Genomic DNA, 19,237 nt, shown 5'->3' with positions numbered 1-19,237 from the left:
CCGTCATTAGACCCTTCCCTGCAGACGGGTAACCGGGGACGAATGCCGAATGGGTTTGGTATGTTTATTACATGTTTTCGACAACAACAATTTATGTTGTTTTGTGATTGTTGAGACAAAACCAGCACAAATAAAAATCAGAAGGATTTTAAGGCATCGACCTGAGCTGCCACCGAAACACTAAATACAGTTCGTGACATCAGACCTAAATTTACTGACATGTTTTAACAGTCATCAGCCATTAATGTTATTTGATTACTTGATTTCCATAACAAAACATCTATGAAACATGTCACAACCATAAGATATCATCTCATAAAGAAAACTGTAATTATTATTAAACCTTCATCCATCAACATCTGAGAGATTAACAACTACTAAATTACAATGTGTAATCATTTTTCATAGTTTGGTGCAGCCTGCAGCAGGTTTTAGACCAAATAAAGAGGAAGCTCTGGTGAGAATGATGAATTAACTACCATACTAATGGAACCACACTTTGAAATGTGTGTATTATAGTCATCATTTATTTTTAAATAATTTAGTGGAAGGAAGCTATTTTGCTGATGCATTTTGTGTAATTTTCAAGAACTGGAAGCAGATGTTCGGCTGTGGAGGTAGATTGAACGAGTTAATCACTGATCAGCTGTCACAATTTCTGTATTTCTGTTCCTGGAGGACCATTTTGGTTTTGGCCTCATCAGCCAAACTAAAGTCCTGCTTGATTTAGATCATATGACTGATTCATTTAGATGTTTGCAGTTGCGTAGATTCTATCTATAGTCTCATACAACATAAAGTCTATGAAAATGATAGACACTCAAATATGGAGGACGAAAGGTTAATGTAGTGTGTTTTTACCTTTATCATTGCAGGAGTGTAGGACTGCTGGACTGAATGAAGTGGGCGTAAGTGTTTCAGGAGCATGAGCTGGTGAAACAGCTGGTCTCAAGATGTCAGTGCATGGTTGGCATCATCTGGCCTCAGAGGTACTACACAGTCTACAAGCGGAGACAACACACTAACACTAGAAGTTTGTCTTCATGTGCCACCAGCAGAAGTTAAATCCAGATTTTCCAGGAGAGAGAAATATCGTTTTCATCTTCTGGCATTAACTGTTTCCTGTCAATGTTAAGACAGAATCATTGTTACTAATGACGAGTAGAAAGGAAATTAACGCAGGGACAATATGCAAGAAGAGAGTTGTTTTTAATGAGGATGCTTCTGACACCTTGAAAAAAAAGGAAAGGGAAAAAAGACTAGAATAAGCAGAAAATAGTCTGATGAAAGTGACAACTGTCTGTGTCCAAAACAAACAAACACAGGAGCATTATATTTGATATGTTTGATCCGAGCATGAGAAAACAAATTATCCAGTTTTACACGACAGACCAGTATTTTCTAATCTGATTTCTGAAGTATTTTCTTAAGATATTAGTCATTTTGCTGCTGATGTTTCTTTCCTCCTCTTTCTGTCCATGTCTCCTCAGTCTTAGTGAGTAGTGCCTGGTTGTACTCAGCATCGACAGAGCACGACAGTTCTCACAGCCTGGTTCAACTGCTGAGCAACATAAATGTGTTTTCTGACGACCAAAGTTTTAGTCATTTATGAGTCAAAGAACGATCAGAAAGAAAACTTTATAACAAACATGACTGACGAAAAAACGTTCCCAGCAGGTCACTCCCCTTGATACGTACAAACAAATGAGTCCCACTGTATTTATCATGCATGCAAACTAAGGCCAGAGTGGTCATCGTCATCGTCATGACAACGTCCTTTCTTCCAGGTCATTAAGAAATCACACAAATTATGGCCTATAGATTTAATTCACGATAATTATCTTCTAAATGGTGTCAATGTGCAACTGAACTAATCCTACAACTTACTGTTGGTTTTATGTGCAGTTTATATATATATATATATATATATATATATGTATATTTTATGAAATAATTACTGTCTACCCTTTTTTCATCCCATTAGCTTCCTCCCAGCTGCAATATTTTTTCTCTAGGTTAGTTCATATCCTGTTTCCTCTGTGACGACATTGAGGAAAGTTTGTGTGAAAGTTGGTTTAACTTTTCAATAAAAAAAACAAAATCCAGGATATGACCCATGATTTTGGTACCATAGTGTAATAATGATTAGAGATACATTCGCATCAGATAAAGCCTTTGCAACTTTAAACTTGATTTCTGTATAATTAAGACAATATGTTTTAACACATAAAGATTATTTGAGATTTTTGAGCCGTCGACATAGCAACAGGCCCCTTGGCACAGACAAGACACCCAGAGTCAAAGAGAGACACTGTCAGACATATAAAGTACCTGATATGATGAGAACAAATATGACTTGTTGGCTATGACGACAGTTGAAAGTGAAATTCATCTAGATCACATTACCAGAATAGAAAAGTAGTATTTTTGCTCTTTCTTCTGATGATGAACAAACTGTTATGAATATGTGAAGCAGATCAAAAATAATTAGTCAGACTGCTTCTGTTGCCAAAACAGGGTAGATAAGTAGTTTGATGTCAGTATGATCAAAATGTTATTTATAATAGGGGGAAACTCTTGTACTTAAAATATGAGTCAAAGCAAAATGTCGTTATAATCTGTATTGAGTTGAAATTAAGCTGAAATAGTTTTAAATGTATACGTTTAGTAATAAACTCTCACTCCATTTGTTAGTGGACCCATGGAAAGTCAAAAACTGCAAAACTATTCCACTAATTCCATAAAAATACTGTATCTCTTGCTCTTATTCATCACTTTCTGGTCAACTCTTTTGTCCCTTTCAGGATCCTGTAGACATGAGGACTCTGGTAACTTCTGATAAATATTCTTCAAGCTACTAAAACTTCTCCCATAAAAATAGATTTCATTAATTTATCTGTTGCAGAGGTTATTGATCGGCGAAGCCATAGCTGCAGATTCCTGGATGATGGATCCTCACATATTTTCTCATGACTACAGTGCAAGTGGCTTATCACTTGATGAAACATTGTTCAGTTGAATCCTTCATAACCTTAAGCTTTGTTTAATGTACAGTATGTACATTGTGTATAGTCTCACAGGAGAAATGGCTGCATAAATACTCTAACACTGTCTGTCAAAACATTCTGCTGTGTTTGTTAAGATACTTATTAAATATTGTGCGTGCTTTGTCTCAGTTAAAAAAAAAGTCCAAATGATGTACAACAGTGTCCCCTTTCTGAACGTCTGCATCTAGAATGTGGAGCAAACCATGGATTCTACTCCTCCTCCTCGTCCTCTCTGATCGTCACCTTCACTCTGTGCCAGGCGTTACTCAGGACGCCCCTCAGGTTCCATGTGGGAGCGACTGTGTCTGGCTGCATGTTGTAACTGTTGTCAACTGCCTTGCAGACTATCTCCAGTTCCTGAGCCTCGGTTGGAAGAGGAGCCGTCACCTCCCACAGCTTCCAGGCCCAGGCTCGTCCCGGTGGAGGTGACGGTTCAGCCGCTTGCCCCTTGTCATTTGTCCTCAGTCGGGCCACATGCCACGTCTTTCCTCCGTCTAGAGAAACATCGACACGTACCACCTCTCGGCCCCCGCCGCTCCAGGCGTAGCCCTTCACAGTCACCTCCTCTTCAGAGCGATCCACCACGGCGCCGTCTGCAGGTGTGGTGATGGCAGACTGAATGGGCAGCTCTTGAATGGCCGGGGCAGACTTGAAGTCCACTGTGTCCCAGTCCGTCCCGGGGGAGAAACCCTTGTAGTCGTTCTGCTGCCAGTGGCTGCCGCTCTCATCGGCGCTCACTATGATCTTCCCCAGCCATTTCACATTGCGTGCACCCACCGTGCCTGGTACCACCACGCGGACAGGGAAGCCGTGGTCGGCGGGAAGCTCCTCGCCGTTCATTTCATAAGCCAGCAGCACGTCACCGTCCTCGCTGACCGCCTTGTTTAGAGGGATGGAGGCACCGTAGCTAGTACCCGTCACATCCGCATCCAGGCCTTCAAACTGAACATGTTGAGCCCACTGAGCCACATTGGGCCCGTAGCCGGCCGCCAGCAGCACATCCCTGAGTTTAGCGCCGCTCCATGTGGCATTACTGATTGCAGCAATGCCCCAGTTTAGTCCTTTCACCTGCTTGACCTTATTCATCTCAGAGCGGCGGTTACCTGCGCACTGCAGTGTGGCAGTGACCGTGTATTTGGGGAAGCGAGTCTTCAGGTCCTGTAAAGACAGCATCAGCGATCCTCCTGGTAGTCCCTCCACGTGGAGCTGGTAAGAAGCCGGGTCCACCTGAGGAACCGGTAGGTGATTTCTTTTGAAGAAGAAAGCCGGGGGGGTGATGTAGCTGTCGGAGAGGATTTCAGGAGGCGGCTCAGCATTGAAGGGCTTGAGGCTGTTGATGCGCAGGACGGGGTGACGCTCTGGATCAGAGGAGTACGGGTCGGATGATTTAACCGCCTGCTGCTTCTTCCGGTCTTCAGCACTCAGCTCACCGACCTTGTATCAACCAAAGACACAAAAGTTTCATTAGAGCACATCAATGTGAACTTTTCTCTTCATCTGAAAACAACCAAAAACACAAATCAAAGGCCAATGAGACGACGGACTGTGTGTGTTTACAAAAAAAACATCCAGACTAAATTCAAGCTAATGATAATAATAAAAAAAACATCAATCAAGTATTTTCCTCACTGGCCACTTGAGGGTGTATTGTCTGGTTTTCCTTTGTGTGCGAGAAACTTTTTGCATATTTGTCTTCAGTGATCAACTGCAAGTTGGACCAAATAAATGATCTTCCCAGGATCAAATTCAACAGACTTACAGTTAGAAAGCAATTCCATCATATAGATCAACATAAATCTATATTTTTCAGTTAATGAACATGTATGTGTGACTTTGTGTTTTTGTACTGGGATTAACATGTACTGAAAACTAAAATAACTTAATTAAAGCACTTGGAGGAAAACAACATTGGATTTTATGTCCGTACAGTACAGTACAGTGATAACAATGCACTCATTCCGTCACTAACCACGGCCCCAACGGGTTAAGAAACATGAGCAGGTTTTAAGAGTTCAGTTAGTTTTGCTACAACTTTATTTGAATATGTTTTACAGTCTTTTGGTTAATCATTAACAGAAAACAAGAATGTGCCCACCTTATATCCTGAGAGCATTTCCAACACATGCTCCTGGTTGTGTACAGCATACAATGCCCAAAAGGGTTCGATGGCCCCACCAGCTGCCAACAGGATTTTATCCCCGCCAGGGTGCATTGCCACAAACTCAGTGATGTCGTAGACGCCACCTTTGTAAGTGACCCACACACCGTCCTCCAGAGAGCGGTGCTTTGTGACTTCTTCCTGGCTGAAGATGGGAAGAGAGGAGCTCTGTGCTCCGATGGTGTCGACCTGCTCAGCCTGTAGGAGAGGAAATACAAGAGAAGTGACAAACTCGGAGAGCGTTCATGACCTCCACAGCCATATGCTGCATACTGTAAATCCATACAGTATATGTTGCACATGTGACTATGTGGTCATTTGGCTTCTTCTGTCCCAGTTGTAATCGTAGTTTTCTGGCATCATTAGACCGCGGTGCAGTATCACCGTCCCTACTGTGAACCTAGAGGCCTTTGTTTATTGTGCAAACAGATACAAATACAGCAGCAGCCGCATTTACTGAGCTGTTGGTGATTTTTAAGAATATTTTGAATTGCACATTTCTTGTGGGGGGATTAAAGTAGAACAGAGAGTGACAGCTTCTGAAGCAAATGAATGATTACCACCATTTGTTTGTCTGTCTGTCAGCAGGATCACTCAAAAACAACTGAACCAATTTCCATGAGATTGTGGAGTGGTAATGGATGACACAGGGAAGAACATCACATTACATTTTGGAGCGGATCTTGGTAAATATATAGTGGTGTTAGCCTTGGCGGAAGTATCCGCTATACAAGCTCCTTTTTAGTTCATACCACGACTATTATTACACAGAGTCTTGAAACTGACATTTTGCAGGATCGCTGTGTTAATAATTCACTGATTTATATCAGAGAACTACAGTACTGCTTGTAAAACATGATGTTTTCTCGCATGTGTAAGCACCATAGATCAGTAAATGTCATTTACGAGTGCTTGAGTAGGTGAAAATAATGTTTGAATGTCGGATTCAGAAATAAATGAGTAACTTTGTCCATCACTGTGAGATACAACAGACTCCAACTTTTAGTTTGGTCATCGATGATTAATGTGACGAATGACTTGATGATCTATCAATGATGCAATAAAAACATTCCTGCACTTGTAGTCAGCAGTTTGGGAAGCAGATCATGAACCATTGTTGGATTTCTTTTTTTCTTTTCTTTCTGGCAAATGAGCTGACAGAGTGAAAAGGCCAGGTCGATGATAGGTCGATGACCTATCAAATAGCCATTAACTATAAGAAGGCGTGAGAGGCAACAAGGCAAATTCTTCTTCTTTTCAGATTCTCATAATCTAAGTCGTGTTTTCATATGGCTTGTTCTGTTGAACAATGGTTTAAAAACATGTTAAGTTTAGTTTTGGCACACCAAAAAAAGCTAATTTAAACATTGACTCTCTTTACACATCTCATCCTCCTCTCACCTTGTGCTGGTGGAGGCCATAAGCCAGCACTGCCCCCGTACCGGCCAGCAGTCCCGCGAGGCCATGTGTCCAGGTGAGACTGGGGCTGCGCTGGTACGATCTCTGGTCGTCACCGCCGCCGCCGCTGCTGCTACAGAGGCGAACTGCACACGGTGCAACAGCAGGTACCACCTGATGCCTATGAAATGGAAAAAAAACAAAAACTGTGAATGTTGATCTTATGCAGAACAAGCAGAGCTCATTCGGTAGAGAGCGTGTGTCTAAGAATAGCAATTCACATCTTGTGTGTTCACAAAATGTCAGATAAAACATCAAAAGGGGATAAATACAGTAGTCAGGCTATAGTTTAAATTTTTTACAAGCTTTCAAACGGGCCATGGAAATGTTTACACGTAAAACGTAAGGTATACCTGTGACCAATGTCAATTTAGTTACAGTGCTGTACCTTTGGATAGAGCGAGGGCCAAATCGAGTAAGGCTGTGGCAACCTCTGAGAAGCAGCATTGCATTGATGTTCTGGGGAAGAGTTGAGGGAAGAAAAGTTGATTTCACAATGGTATGACAAACAGAACCTTACTAATGAAGTAGAGCCCGACCCATATGGAATGTTTGGGGCCGATGCCGATACTGACACGGATATTAGGGAGTAAAAAAAATTATATATATACTGTATATATAAATAAATAAATAAATATTTTAATTTTTTTTTTAAAAAGCGGACATTTCATAAGCCAGCAGCACGTCACCGTCGTTAATATGCCGTTATCAAACCCTTATGACAAGAAATGTAATTGAGGCCTGATATTTTACAGTTTAACCATTAACTTCATAATTAATAACTATGAGTAAAAAACACAAATACAATAAAATATATATATAACATGGATTAAGAAAATAAACACCATGTTTTTTATGTAAAAGGTCAACATAAATACACATCTTTTCTGCTTCCAAGTTTTCATGTTGGCAGCAAACACAAACGCTGATACCAATATGTCTGTGAAGGGCTCACATAAATCAGTCTCGCTCTAAATTAAGGTTATGAACATTGAACAAGTTACAATTCTTCTAATTTGTAAATAATGTTATATTTAATGGCTTAAAGATAAATAAGCTTGTAGGCATTACTAATGCGCAATCATTCACAAGAAGAGAAAGTACAGAAAATCTTAATTGATCTAGTTTTCTTATCTTGTCAATCATCTTGTGGCCCCCAGATTTGTCTTTTGACCCTTTGAGGAGGTCGTGGGTCAAGAACAGACAAAAGTTTTCTAATGTGGCTAATGTTTATGGCTAGTGAAGTGTGACTGTTCCTGTCAGCAACTTTCTGTACTTTGGAAAATAAGCTTAGTTTAACCTAAGTTTCAAATGAATTGTGAATCAGTCCGTCAGCTTGCAGAAACCTTCTGAATACAAGAAGTGTGAGTGATGATCTAACATAGCAGAGTAGGCTATGTTAGGCTTTCTACATTCTAATATAGTTTTTTTCACAGCATGTGATCTTGTTAAAACACGAACCTTTAAACCCGTCTACTCCTACTGAGCTGACCAACCAGCTGTTACTTCAACAAGCAAAAGGAGCCAACCAGCAGAGGGGGAGGGAGCAGAGAGAACGCGTAGAGGGGGGCTTCTCTTCCCTCTCCCCTCACCGCAGAAATGCTGATGTGTAACACCATTGTGGTAAACACTGGCAGACTGCCAGCATCCAGCTCAGAAACAAACTGTAAAATGAAATGTGATTGAACAAGATTTCATCTTCTGTTGACAGAACCCTGACATTTCCACAACGAGGAAATAATGACTCAGGTATGGCTTTACCCAAAAGCTTTGAAGCTTCGGCTATTGCCACGGTAACCAACATCAAAAGTAATATTTGAATGCTTTAGTATAAAAAAATAATTATTGTTAGTATTAGTATTGTTATTATCATCACCACACACATTCAAAATGGCCAATGAAATAGCAAATGGTAATCCAACATTATTCATTATGCATCACTGTAACTTATTATCTGCTAAACTCAGACAAGGACATTTAACATGTTGTGTGCCACAAGCCCCAGTTACAACTACGCTGTGAATAAGTGTCTGGAATCATGTCCAAATATGCAATGATGATGTCACACAATAAGTGCCAAAGGAAACTCTACTCCCCAAAGAGTTTCAGGCAAATTAACCGACAGCTCCAACAGAAGTCTGATCTTTCCAAACCTGGAATCTCTTTAATTTCCCCCTGAGAGAACAGTCAGAGAAAACGAGTGTAATCCCCTGAATCTAACTCGCTCACTGTCACGTCTTCTGTTCAGTGTCCCACTGATAAAGGCTGTGGCCTGTCAAGCTGAGGGGAAAAATGTTAATCGTGTTTCCCAAACCCTAAGATGATGTTTTGTTTTGTCCACCAACTCAAGATATTCAGTTTAACATCATAGAGCAAAGAAACCAGAACATTTTCACTTTGAAGAAGCTGCATTCAGAGAATTCTTACTTTTTCCATGAAAACTACGACATTGTTTATCAAAATAGTTGGCGATTGATTTAGGAGTCGATTTCTAATGGACTCATTGTTGCAGCTCTATTGTCAAGCTGTGCTCGATTCGTCCTCTGCCTTTGTGAGTTCAGTTTTGATATTGGAAAACATTCATTTATATGTGTGGAGATGGGTGTGGAAACTAGTTTTTCTTTTCTCCCTGAGGGTCACAGACTTGCATCAAGTCTGAGACGGGCAACAACAGGGAAGTGAAAGTGATTGTCACTGGAGAGTGTGAAGATTATGAAATCACCGTAGACAAGTGTTTATTTCCCTCTTTACTGCACTTGATATGACCCCGACTCTTCTTAGAGGTCATGGCACTTCATGACGCAAAAGAGACTTTTAGCCCAGGAAACACAAAACCAAGAGACAGAACAGGCCCTGAATCGGACATTTGCCAAAAAACTACTGTCATAAAAGAAATGTATGTTTCAGTCGGATCGGTTTTCGTAGTGGGCACAAACAGCTGACATGTCTTCATTAAGAGAAACAACAGCTGTGGTGTTACAGATAAAACCTTCAAACTACCCGCATCTTGCAAATGTGGCGCGTTCTCGTACTTGACACGTTGGAACCAGGTGAGACGTTAACGAGGGAAACGACAACCACACAGCAGAGCAGCGGGTCACGACAGAGCAGAAGTGAGTCGCCGACTCCCCGTGGTTGGACGAGACCTCGTTGTGAAATCACTTGAGTGCGGATGAAGTCCGTTAGCAGCCTCGGGTCTGACACGACATCGCCATCATCCTCCTCATCGTCATCATCATCATCGTCGTCATCATCCTCCTCCTCATCGTCGTCATCATCATCCTCCTCCTCATCGTCATCCTCACCATCCCCATCATCATCATCATCCTCCTCCTCCTCCTCCTCCTCATCCTCCCCGAGGCTAAACCAAGCTAACACTAAGCTAGCAGCTCACCGCCGACACCGAGCCCGCCCCGGCGTCACCCCGCTCGCTCAGATATGTTCAGAGACAGGAGGAACATTTACACCCTGTTTCCTGTTCCGTCGCGTAAAGCAAAAAAAACAACCCACACCGAAGTCCCTTTACTCACTTCTGCCGCGCTTGTATCCAGACGCACTCTCCTCTCCTCTCCTCTACACGCGCGCGAGCGACTCCTCCGCCTATGTAGCACTGCACCGGGACGTTACGTTACCGGCCGTGGGGCGTTCAGGGCCCCTGCTGCTTCTCTCTCTCCCCGGACACGCGAGTGTGGATTTACAAAGCAACCGTTTGAGTCGGTTTATCTAATGAAGAACACTGGCCACTGGGAATTTATCTAACAAATTAACAGTACTCCTTTCTGAGATGACTTGTGTTTGACATTTCAATGATACAAACTTTATGTAATGACTTTATTTGTGCTATGATTACATCGTGTAATAAAGCCGAACAGCCAATCAGATCAAATGTGGGGCTGTCAGATTGTTAAAAAAAACGTTGATTTATTGGCCCGCTTCGTACGTCACCTGGTGCAAAGGGCATTTATTACTAATACATTATTAGTAAATTATTAGTGATGACTTTTCAACATTAATACATGCGTTGCTGCAAAATACCCATGATGATTAATTAATTGATGCGTGTGGATCAATCAGTAGATCAACTGGTGTGTGTGTGGGGGGGTAATATTATATATTATATTATAACAGCGCCTGAGATGTGTTTCGCTTCTGATGCGATGTGGGAAAAGTGTTTGACTCTATGAAATGAGTTTAACTAACGTGAAGCTGGTGTTTTTCAAGAGACAGTGATTTTGACTTTGTGCTTTCACAAACACTTTAGTGAGAGATCCGTTTCCACCAGAGGTGTCACATAGCCTCGCGTCACCCGAGAAGAGCTGTAGGGTGCATGTAGTTTCTGCCATTGCCAGGCTTCTCATTTTACAATGTGTAAATATAAATATGTATGTATATATATAGTGTAGTGTGCGTGCGTTTTATATATACATTTAGTTCTCTTATATATATATACTGTCAGTTAGCACTTTTTTATAATGTGTATGTACAGTTCATATACTATTTAGCTCTCATATACTGTTTGTATCCTGTATATATACACTGTATATACTGTAACATTTTCAATTCTCTATACATACTGTGTATGTACTGTACATACTATTTTGTTTTCTTCATATATACTGTGCATATTGTACATATACTATTTAGTTGTCTCAATAAACTGTATATATAATTTTCTAATAGTTCTTTTGATATGTTCTGTGTATGTACACAGTATACTATTTAGTTATCTTCATATACTGTGTATATTGTATATATACTGTTTAGTTATCTTTACTTATACTGTGCAATAGTTCACTAATAAAAAAAAACACTGTGACAGTGAACCAGTTACAGCAACGCTTTGGTTTCTTCCTTTGCCGAGTACAATATTCTGACATCACACTTATTTGAGAAAAAAGAACTGTGTACATGAGCACTTTAGTGTAATATGTGTCTGTGTTTCCACTTTGCCAGGTTGTTTTTACTGGAACCCAGTAACACATAGTGAGTGAGGACTGAGTTGCTGTTGCAACAGCAGATTCACTGTCTGTTTTGATGACATATTTTCAACCCTCATGGTACATTTTACACCGTATTGACAGTCAGGTATATTTGTTATGTATTGGGATGTGATGTATAGTATATATGTATATATACAGACTTCTTAGTTCTCCAGGTTATTTCTGTGGGTGTGTAAATTGCTTGTTGTCCTTCCAACAGCATCAGGTTAGTGAGGTACACTTTGTGAATGAACCAGAACATCCAGTTGCAGTGACATTTCACCTACAAAACATTCCTCATAAGATCACAAGGGAGGAGACAGATCCATCAGATATTTTGACACACTAAACATTAGCCAACAACCATGCCATGAATAAACATTACACACCTTAAATACATATTTATTAAGGGGCAATGATATGACCAATGTGTCTACTCTGTGCAGTTAGTTGTACTGTTTATGTTACAGAGCAGTACATGTTGTGGAACTCCATTTAAGTGTAAATCTAAGTTTAATGTCATATTTCTGAATGATGCTATGCTGATTAGATTTCTGTTTATCTGTGTAACTAACTATATTGAGATGAGTGATCAGTATTTCAGCACCATAAGAATTACATCAAAAATCAGAACCAAATTCAACAAGTCAAGAGAGAGAGTTTGTTTCACACAGGACAGTGTGTGGTGTACGTTCCTCTCTGTGGAGGAATTATGTCATATATGTGCATATTTACAACCTGGAGTACCCCCACTGTCTGCCTCTACACGGCTCTCTAGCACATCATACTATCATTGTTTATTATATAACTTCAGTTAAAATCAGAAATACTTTGCACCGACAACCCAGTCCTAGGTTGCAGATGCAAAGTTAACAAGTCAATAAAACAGCGACTGCGGATTGTCTGGTCTCAGTGTAAGAAGACAGACCTGCACGCTTCAACTGAATCTCTAGTGACCACAGATGATTGCAGGATGTTGGTTTTTCACACAGTAGTTGTTTTGTTAATATGTGAAACAACAGAGGACTGAAGTGTAAAGAGCACTTAGTGTACATGAACATAGTGTATCCAAGTTTCATATTTTGCAAAAGCTTTACTGCAGCATTTAAATACAATATTTTGAAAAACTGGAAAAAACAAAGCATTACCATAAGAGTATCTACATTACAACATGAACATGTTCGAACACCAAGTAAAACTGTTACTATTTAATTCCAGGATTCAGCGGAAGCTTGTTTACAATCCCACATTTCAGGTTAATGTGGCGGTTGTCAGTCTGATTCAGGGTAATGGTGCTGTGCTTCGTCAGAACACTCTTCTGCATAGAACAACCGAGTGGTCCATTCGTCTGCATGTATGTCCGTGTATGGATTCTTGTGCTGGACGGCTGTCATTCACTGCTGTGTCATCTTGGCTGCTTCAGCTTTTATAAGTGAGATAAGTTCCAGGTTAATGAGAAACACAAAGCGGAGACCTGCAATCTGAAGAGACAGACACATTATGTTAAGGCATTTTAATGTTAAGGTTAATTTAAAATGTTATACAACACAGACGCACACACACCTCCACCACTGAGTTGTTATTGAGTTTCCACTTGTTTCCCGACAGGACTGGTCTGCCATCTATGTAGATTGGTCGTCTGCCCTCATTGGCGATGAAGAAGTCTCCATTATTCTTCAGTTTAATAATTCCTGTAAATTTCAACATACATACAGTGACCAATGGTTTTTATTACACCACAAGGACTCACAGGTTTATCAAGTGATGCCAGCTGAAACACAAGGTTCTAAAGCAAGAATAAAATCAATGCATCTAAAATCAGCAGTCTGTTAAGAACTATGACAATCCTTCACCATTTAAATCATTATTATCACATTTGTCATTTGACATTTGTGACATTTTTGCCTTTAAGCAGTTTGCCTAAATGCTCCCAGAAAATTAGCTGGATAGATGCAGGTTAAGGTTCCGGAGTTTCTAAAAAAGCTAACTGGTTTCCAGGAAGAGTTACTCCAGAAACTGACATCACTCCTGCTTAGGGCTGTTTTAGAGAGGGACGTGATTTTGTTGAGAGGGTCCAACTATCTCAACACATCAAGAGCACAGAAATGAAAACAGAAGTTTTTTTATATTCACTCCCAAGGCAACAATACTAGGAAAACAAAAGAACTTAGCTGGAAGAAAAAGACAAAGCTGTGAAGAACCCGTCAGTCAGGGAACTAACCCAACCACAGAAAGAAGTCTTAGCCAAAGGAATTAAACCACAGCAGTGATGATCTCATCACAGCAACATAATCAAGCATGAGGAAAAACAACCTTAGAAGCTAAACAGCTCCGGTTGAAGATTTCTGTGTCTTAGGTGCCCCCTTCCATACTCACCGTCCAGGAAATGAAAGCTGTGACATCACTGTGTAAGGACCAAAACATTACCATCCTCCCTCCCGGCAAACAAGGGAGATGCACAGTGGTCCTTAACACAGCTGACTACCATGCCAAGGTCACCAAACTACTCAGTGACGCCAACACATGAAACCCTGAGGTGAAACCCCACTAGTGTCTACAAGAGGAAGGTTAAAGAAGGTCTACAAAAACTTCAGAAAGAGGGAACCATCGACCGCCTCCAATATCACCGCCTGTATCCTGGAGAGGCCATTCCATGTATCTATGGTCTCTTCAAGATCCACAAAAAAGGGACCACCTCTAACTTTGCGTTTTGCGCAATTGCCACATTGTAGAAAACTGTGCAGCGCTCTTTGTCTAACTCCCTCTCTACTTCCCACATCGGTATCCCATCAAAACATCAATACGTCTTTGTCATCCAGGCAGGCAGCCCTCGTCATTGTATTCTGCTTTCCCCAAGTGTGTGCGAGGTCCGTCATGCAGTTCTCTGCAGGCGAGAAGCTTGAGTCTTACCTGTCACTCAAGCTGGGGGAGCTAATTGCAAGATCTCGTGCCCCAGGGCACAGACCACACCCCACAGAGGTCAAATACCTGGGTTTCACCACAACTTAGTTAGAGCTGGAGAAGCCTTGTGGATGAGAGGTGAAACATACTAATGAATCTACAACAATCTACAAAGTCCAGTGGCTCCTGATCCAACGCCTCTGGATTTGTCATCATGTCGCGTGCAAAACAGTGTTGCGCTATTTAACCAAATAATCTCAACATCAAAAATGCTGAAAATAAAAATCCTCAATTGTGGTCAAGTTTCAATGTTTTATGTCTGTTTTCAATGACTTATTATAAAATAAAATATTTTTGTATATTGTTTTGCATGTGATGTTACAGCCTGACAATGTAGTGTTTAATCACCTTGTTTTCTTGATATTTTCCAGGCTGGTCCTTCTAGCGACAGATCTACGTCTATCTGTTTGTCCTTGGTCGCCCTGCCCAACGTGATCTGTAAGAATATGATTTCAAATAATAATCAGCATCATGGTGAAAATACATCTGCACGGATTAGAAACCATTTTCACTGTTCCCAAGTGTGTGCATTGCTTCTCTGTAACAACTGTTCCTGACAGAAGATTACTCACCTCTCGTGATCTCATGAGGTAGCGCACCATTCGTCCTCGTAGTGCTGCCAGCGTCTGGTTGTCAAAGTCGGGCATGCTCATCCCTGGAAGAAAAAAAACACACACACACACACACACACGCACACGCGCACGCGCACACGCACACACACACAGAGATTAGCTCCACCGCACTGGATTTTTAAAACAAATAAATCTATAACAGCCGAGTGAAACTGTTCATACCTGTGATACTGTCCACCAGAACCTGCCAGCGAGGTAACTCCTGCTCTAACTGTCTGATCTCCCTTTTCTGGTGGCGATCAGAAATCATCAGCTCTGAGATGGAAGAGAAGGAGAATTTATATTCATGTTATACAGTGACAATACATCCATAAGGACATTTCTGACTGTAATAAGAAATTGATATACTGCCTTGACACTGACAATAACAATTTAAAGCATAGAAGAACTGTTGCTTCGGTTTTGCCATTAGGTCAAGTAGAGAAACATCTGAGCTTCATCTCCCTTTCAGGAGTTACACTTGAAAATTTGCTGCTCAACATAAACTGCATTCAAGTTGTTTCTCTATAATGATTTCTTACCATGTTCCAAAACCTCATCTCTGCTCTCCCTGTGTGAAAAGAGACATGAGCAGCATGTTTTAGTAATAAGCTGAAAAAAGCCATGAGATGAATACATAAAATTGAAAAAGTGTCGTACTTTAACTTTACATCATCAACCATCTGCTCAGCATCAGAGAAGTTGAGGACTTGGTCGCCTTTAGGGAGAGGCTGGACTGCAACGCACAATCAAAACCAACAAAACCATTAGACATTGTTTCATAAAAGGAATGACAGTGGTTTTCTCATACATTAAAATCACAACTATTGAGTTAGTCCGGGCAAGCATACTGGCAAATCACTGCAGTTATAACATTGGGCATACATAACCAAAATGAAATTGTCTTAACATCCATTGTAGTCAGCCTGATTAAGAGTTGAAAAGCCTTTTGTATGACTGACCGATGCTTTGGCCGTTTTTATGGTAATCAATGTCCAAATCAGTATTTGAATGCCTTTGTCTTAAAATGGAACATTATTATTATTATTATCATTATATAAGCATTACCACAAAAATTCCACACGATCCACGGAATAATAAATAGCAATCTGACATTAATCATTATGCATCAACGTTAATTATTATTAGTTATTCTCAGACATGGACATTTCATTTTGCGCGTCAGTGACATATTTCAAATCCCAATAAGCAGACTGAGTTTTCTTAGAGAATCACTACCACAATCACTTTTCCACAATTAAATATACATGAAATTTGCACAAATAATCCCAAATCACATTAGTTAAGGCTCCAAATGTTAAATGCATCCTGCAGACAATGTTGTTACATGGATGTACAATCAAACTCACCACTCTGGTCATCCAGCAGGTAGTACTGTTTAAGCAGCTGCCAGTGCACCAGGAGGCTCTTAGGAGTGCGGGATGGGTGAAAGACACCAGGGTGTTTGCTCAGAAGCTCCTGGAAGCCGTCCAGTTTGGGCTGACTCGTCTATTCAATGACAAACATAATGATTGTGAGTACAAAAGTTAAATTGCTTAATTTATGAGATGTTAAAAAAAAGAAACCCAAGTAACAATTTTACATACTGAACCAATCTTGGCAAGCAGTGCCTCCTCAGCCTGACTGAAGAGGGCTTTACTTTGAATTGCCGCAATGGCCTCTGGATGAAGCTGCCGCATGGCCTGCCATGCCAGCCTAACCAGATAGACAACAGGCAGAATGCGATTCAAAGATAATGAAGTGTCAATGACAAACATAGAAACTTGGAGGAGGTAAAGGTAAAGTCACTCTTCGCTTAGCCACTTACTTTGAGATGACAGGATCGTAGAGCAAAGCATACCACCTCTCTTTGATTTCCCTCAAAGTGAAACGACAGCTAAACTTGACCCCCAGATGAACAGAGGTGAGATCTGTGGTCTAGAGAAAGATACATACAAACTCACAGATCTGTGGTGTGCACATCACACACTGGGGCTTTATGTACTGACAGACAGATTCATACACTAAACAAGTTGCATTCCTCCTTAACAATATTCATCTTTTAGAAAACTATATTAATTTTGCACTGCTCACCTGCAACACCGCATTTATTAGGAGAAGATCATCGGTGGGTTTCCACCGTCCCAGGTCTTTAGTAATATGAAGAGGTTGTCTACTTTTCTTCACTCTTTTGGTGATAGGTGCAGGGTTTATCACCATGGCGAGAGGTGGCGTGAGAGTGGTTCCTGACTTTGTCACCTAAAAAAAGGGACAAAAATTACCCACGAAATCTCTACATGCTCTACTACCTGAGCCTCTGCTTCCTGAGGGAATTTGTGGACAACGTGGTAATACTGTACCTTTTTTTTCTCACTAGATGAAAGTTCACTCCCTGAACAGCGGACAGGCTCTATGACAGGAGGGCCTTTGACTCTACTGGACGACTTCACAAGACTGCTTTCCACAAGCTCATCATCAAACTTCTTCCTCTTAATTGACCTGGAGACATAGTTTTGTTAACAATTTTAAATCCACTCATTTGCTGACACACCATAGCACACATATAACTTGAGAAGCACTAGACAGCACATATAATTTCCTATTTTATTCATATACTGTATATGTAGATATTATTGCCAAAAAACCTACCAGCTACTACACAGCCGGACTTAATGAAAAATATACAAGGAAATATATCAAACCTGGAGGAACTTCTACGTTTGGGAACACCACTGCCAAATGCTTGTGTTGCTGTCCTTTTCACATCTTTTACTCCGAGCGAGTCTTCGTCCTCAGACCGACTCTGGGCACCAGCTACTGCCAGAGATGTACCAATCACAGGGTCACCTGCTTGCATCTGTTCAGACACAACATGAGACACAACATGAAAAACAATGCAGACATGTCTCAGCTCAGAGTAGCAGGACTCAATTCAAGACACAATTGGCTGACATCCTTTCTGCAGCACACGTTATGAGCCCATGGGGCTTGAACGTTGAGTCTAGGTTGGATATATAACTAATCTTTTTTTTTTAAATAGCAGCTGGCAGAAAGAGAAGGTGAGCAAGCGACCTTAAACTCCAGCTGGTGCTCAAAATTAAATAAAGTAAGGGATAATGTGGAACATGTCAATCTGCGTTCACCACTTTATCAACCATAATGTCATCCCTTGGCAGTGAGCATCCAAACAACGCTGTGTGACAACGTGGTATCAGCTTTAGCCTCAGTAGCAACATAAGGCAAAAGCACGGGCTACGTGTCAAAGTAAACCAGTAATAAAGAAGTACAATCCCAGTTTTACTTTACAACTGTGTGAGACCCGTGTTCGGGCTCTGTTTTTGTTTAGCATGTTCGGAAGTCGGAAGCGCGGCCAGGCTAATCAACTTAGCCACGTCTTTTGTTTACATCCAACGCTAGCCTCGGCCTCTCCCGCCGCCTTCAATATCTCATATTTAGCAGGATATTAACCGTTGTTGTGGCTAAGATGGTCAAACCAAAAACACATTACACCATAGGCCGTTTTGTTAATGCACATAATTTGATCGCAAACCATTAATCAACGGGTTCATGCAGACTAGCTAGCATTAGTTGAGCTAACACAACGTCCTCAAGGTAGCTAGCGCTAGTTGACTAGCGAGCTAATACAAGCAGCTACCCAGTCTCGTGACCGACCTTTCCTTGTAAAATTGTTGTGATATCCGGTCCTTTAACTGTAGTCTGTGGTCTGTCTGTACCTTCTATCAACCCCTGGTTCGCTGCCTACATGACTAACTGACAACACGAGTTTGTGAATTTGACGTACGCCTGTTAGCATTAGCTGCTCTGCTGTTTTCTTCCTGCGCGCTTTGATGACGTAACTCTACCGCCGCCTGCTGGACTGGAGTGTCGACCTGGATCCACAGTGCATACAATATAATATATGTTTTATATAATTTCCCACCTAACTAAAGAACAGGATATTGGGTATGTGATTTTATATATACATATATATATATACCTCTCTGTAAAATGAAATACAGTTCA

At 41.0% G+C, this 19,237-nt stretch overlaps 2 protein-coding genes across 4 annotated transcripts; both read right to left on the bottom strand.

The window, feature by feature from the left end:
* Positions 1-1,190: 1,190 nt before the first annotated feature.
* suox (sulfite oxidase) lies at positions 1,191-10,388 on the bottom strand. Of its 2 annotated transcripts, none has more exons than XM_035632715.2 (5): positions 10,194-10,388; positions 7,052-7,122; positions 6,607-6,784; positions 5,143-5,403; positions 1,191-4,481 (listed from the first exon to the last, which is right to left on the bottom strand). In XM_035632715.2, exons 2-5 carry the CDS (start codon positions 7,108-7,110, stop codon positions 3,258-3,260), a joined length of 1,722 nt encoding a protein of 573 aa, XP_035488608.1. In that variant the 5' UTR covers positions 7,111-7,122; positions 10,194-10,388; the 3' UTR covers positions 1,191-3,257. The 2 variants fall into 2 exon arrangements, with proteins under 2 accessions (XP_035488608.1, XP_035488609.1); XM_035632716.2 differs by lacking the exon at positions 10,194-10,388 and adding an exon at positions 9,696-10,140.
* Positions 10,389-12,028: 1,640 nt separating this feature from the next.
* mcrs1 (microspherule protein 1) lies at positions 12,029-19,097 on the bottom strand. 2 transcript variants are annotated; one of them, XM_035632722.2, is made up of 14 exons: positions 19,017-19,097; positions 17,917-18,071; positions 17,575-17,713; positions 17,309-17,473; positions 17,043-17,152; positions 16,822-16,930; positions 16,585-16,723; positions 15,875-15,950; positions 15,757-15,785; positions 15,398-15,490; positions 15,176-15,258; positions 14,952-15,039; positions 13,206-13,333; positions 12,029-13,123 (listed from the first exon to the last, which is right to left on the bottom strand). In XM_035632722.2, exons 1-14 carry the CDS (start codon positions 19,026-19,028, stop codon positions 13,037-13,039), a joined length of 1,413 nt encoding a protein of 470 aa, XP_035488615.1. In that variant the 5' UTR covers positions 19,029-19,097; the 3' UTR covers positions 12,029-13,036. The 2 variants fall into 2 exon arrangements, with proteins under 2 accessions (XP_035488615.1, XP_035488616.1); XM_035632723.2 differs by having other exon boundaries at positions 18,887-19,071.
* Positions 19,098-19,237: the final 140 nt, after the last annotated feature.

This window comes from Scophthalmus maximus, chromosome 6, assembly GCF_022379125.1.
Source record: "Scophthalmus maximus strain ysfricsl-2021 chromosome 6, ASM2237912v1, whole genome shotgun sequence".
NCBI lineage: Eukaryota > Metazoa > Chordata > Actinopteri > Pleuronectiformes > Scophthalmidae > Scophthalmus > Scophthalmus maximus.
The sequence above is the reverse complement of the archived record's forward strand: the minus strand, read 5'-3'. Positions and strand labels throughout refer to the sequence as shown.

Coding starts and splice junctions, on each gene's coding strand:
- suox (XM_035632715.2), bottom strand. CDS start 7,110: ATGCTGCTTCTCAGAGGTTGCCACAGCCTTACTCGATTTGGCCCTCGC. Junction 6,785..7,051: donor GGCCCTCGCTCTATCCAAAG/GTACAGCACTGT, acceptor TCCATTTCATAG/GCATCAGGTGGTACCTGCTG. Junction 4,482..5,142: donor AAATGCTCTCAGGATATAAG/GTGGGCACATTC, acceptor GGTTGATACAAG/GTCGGTGAGCTGAGTGCTGA.
- mcrs1 (XM_035632722.2), bottom strand. Junction 17,153..17,308: donor TAATAAATGCGGTGTTGCAG/GTGAGCAGTGCA, acceptor ATCTTTCTCTAG/ACCACAGATCTCACCTCTGT. Junction 15,259..15,397: donor TCTGGTGGACAGTATCACAG/GTATGAACAGTT, acceptor TTTTTCTTCCAG/GGATGAGCATGCCCGACTTT.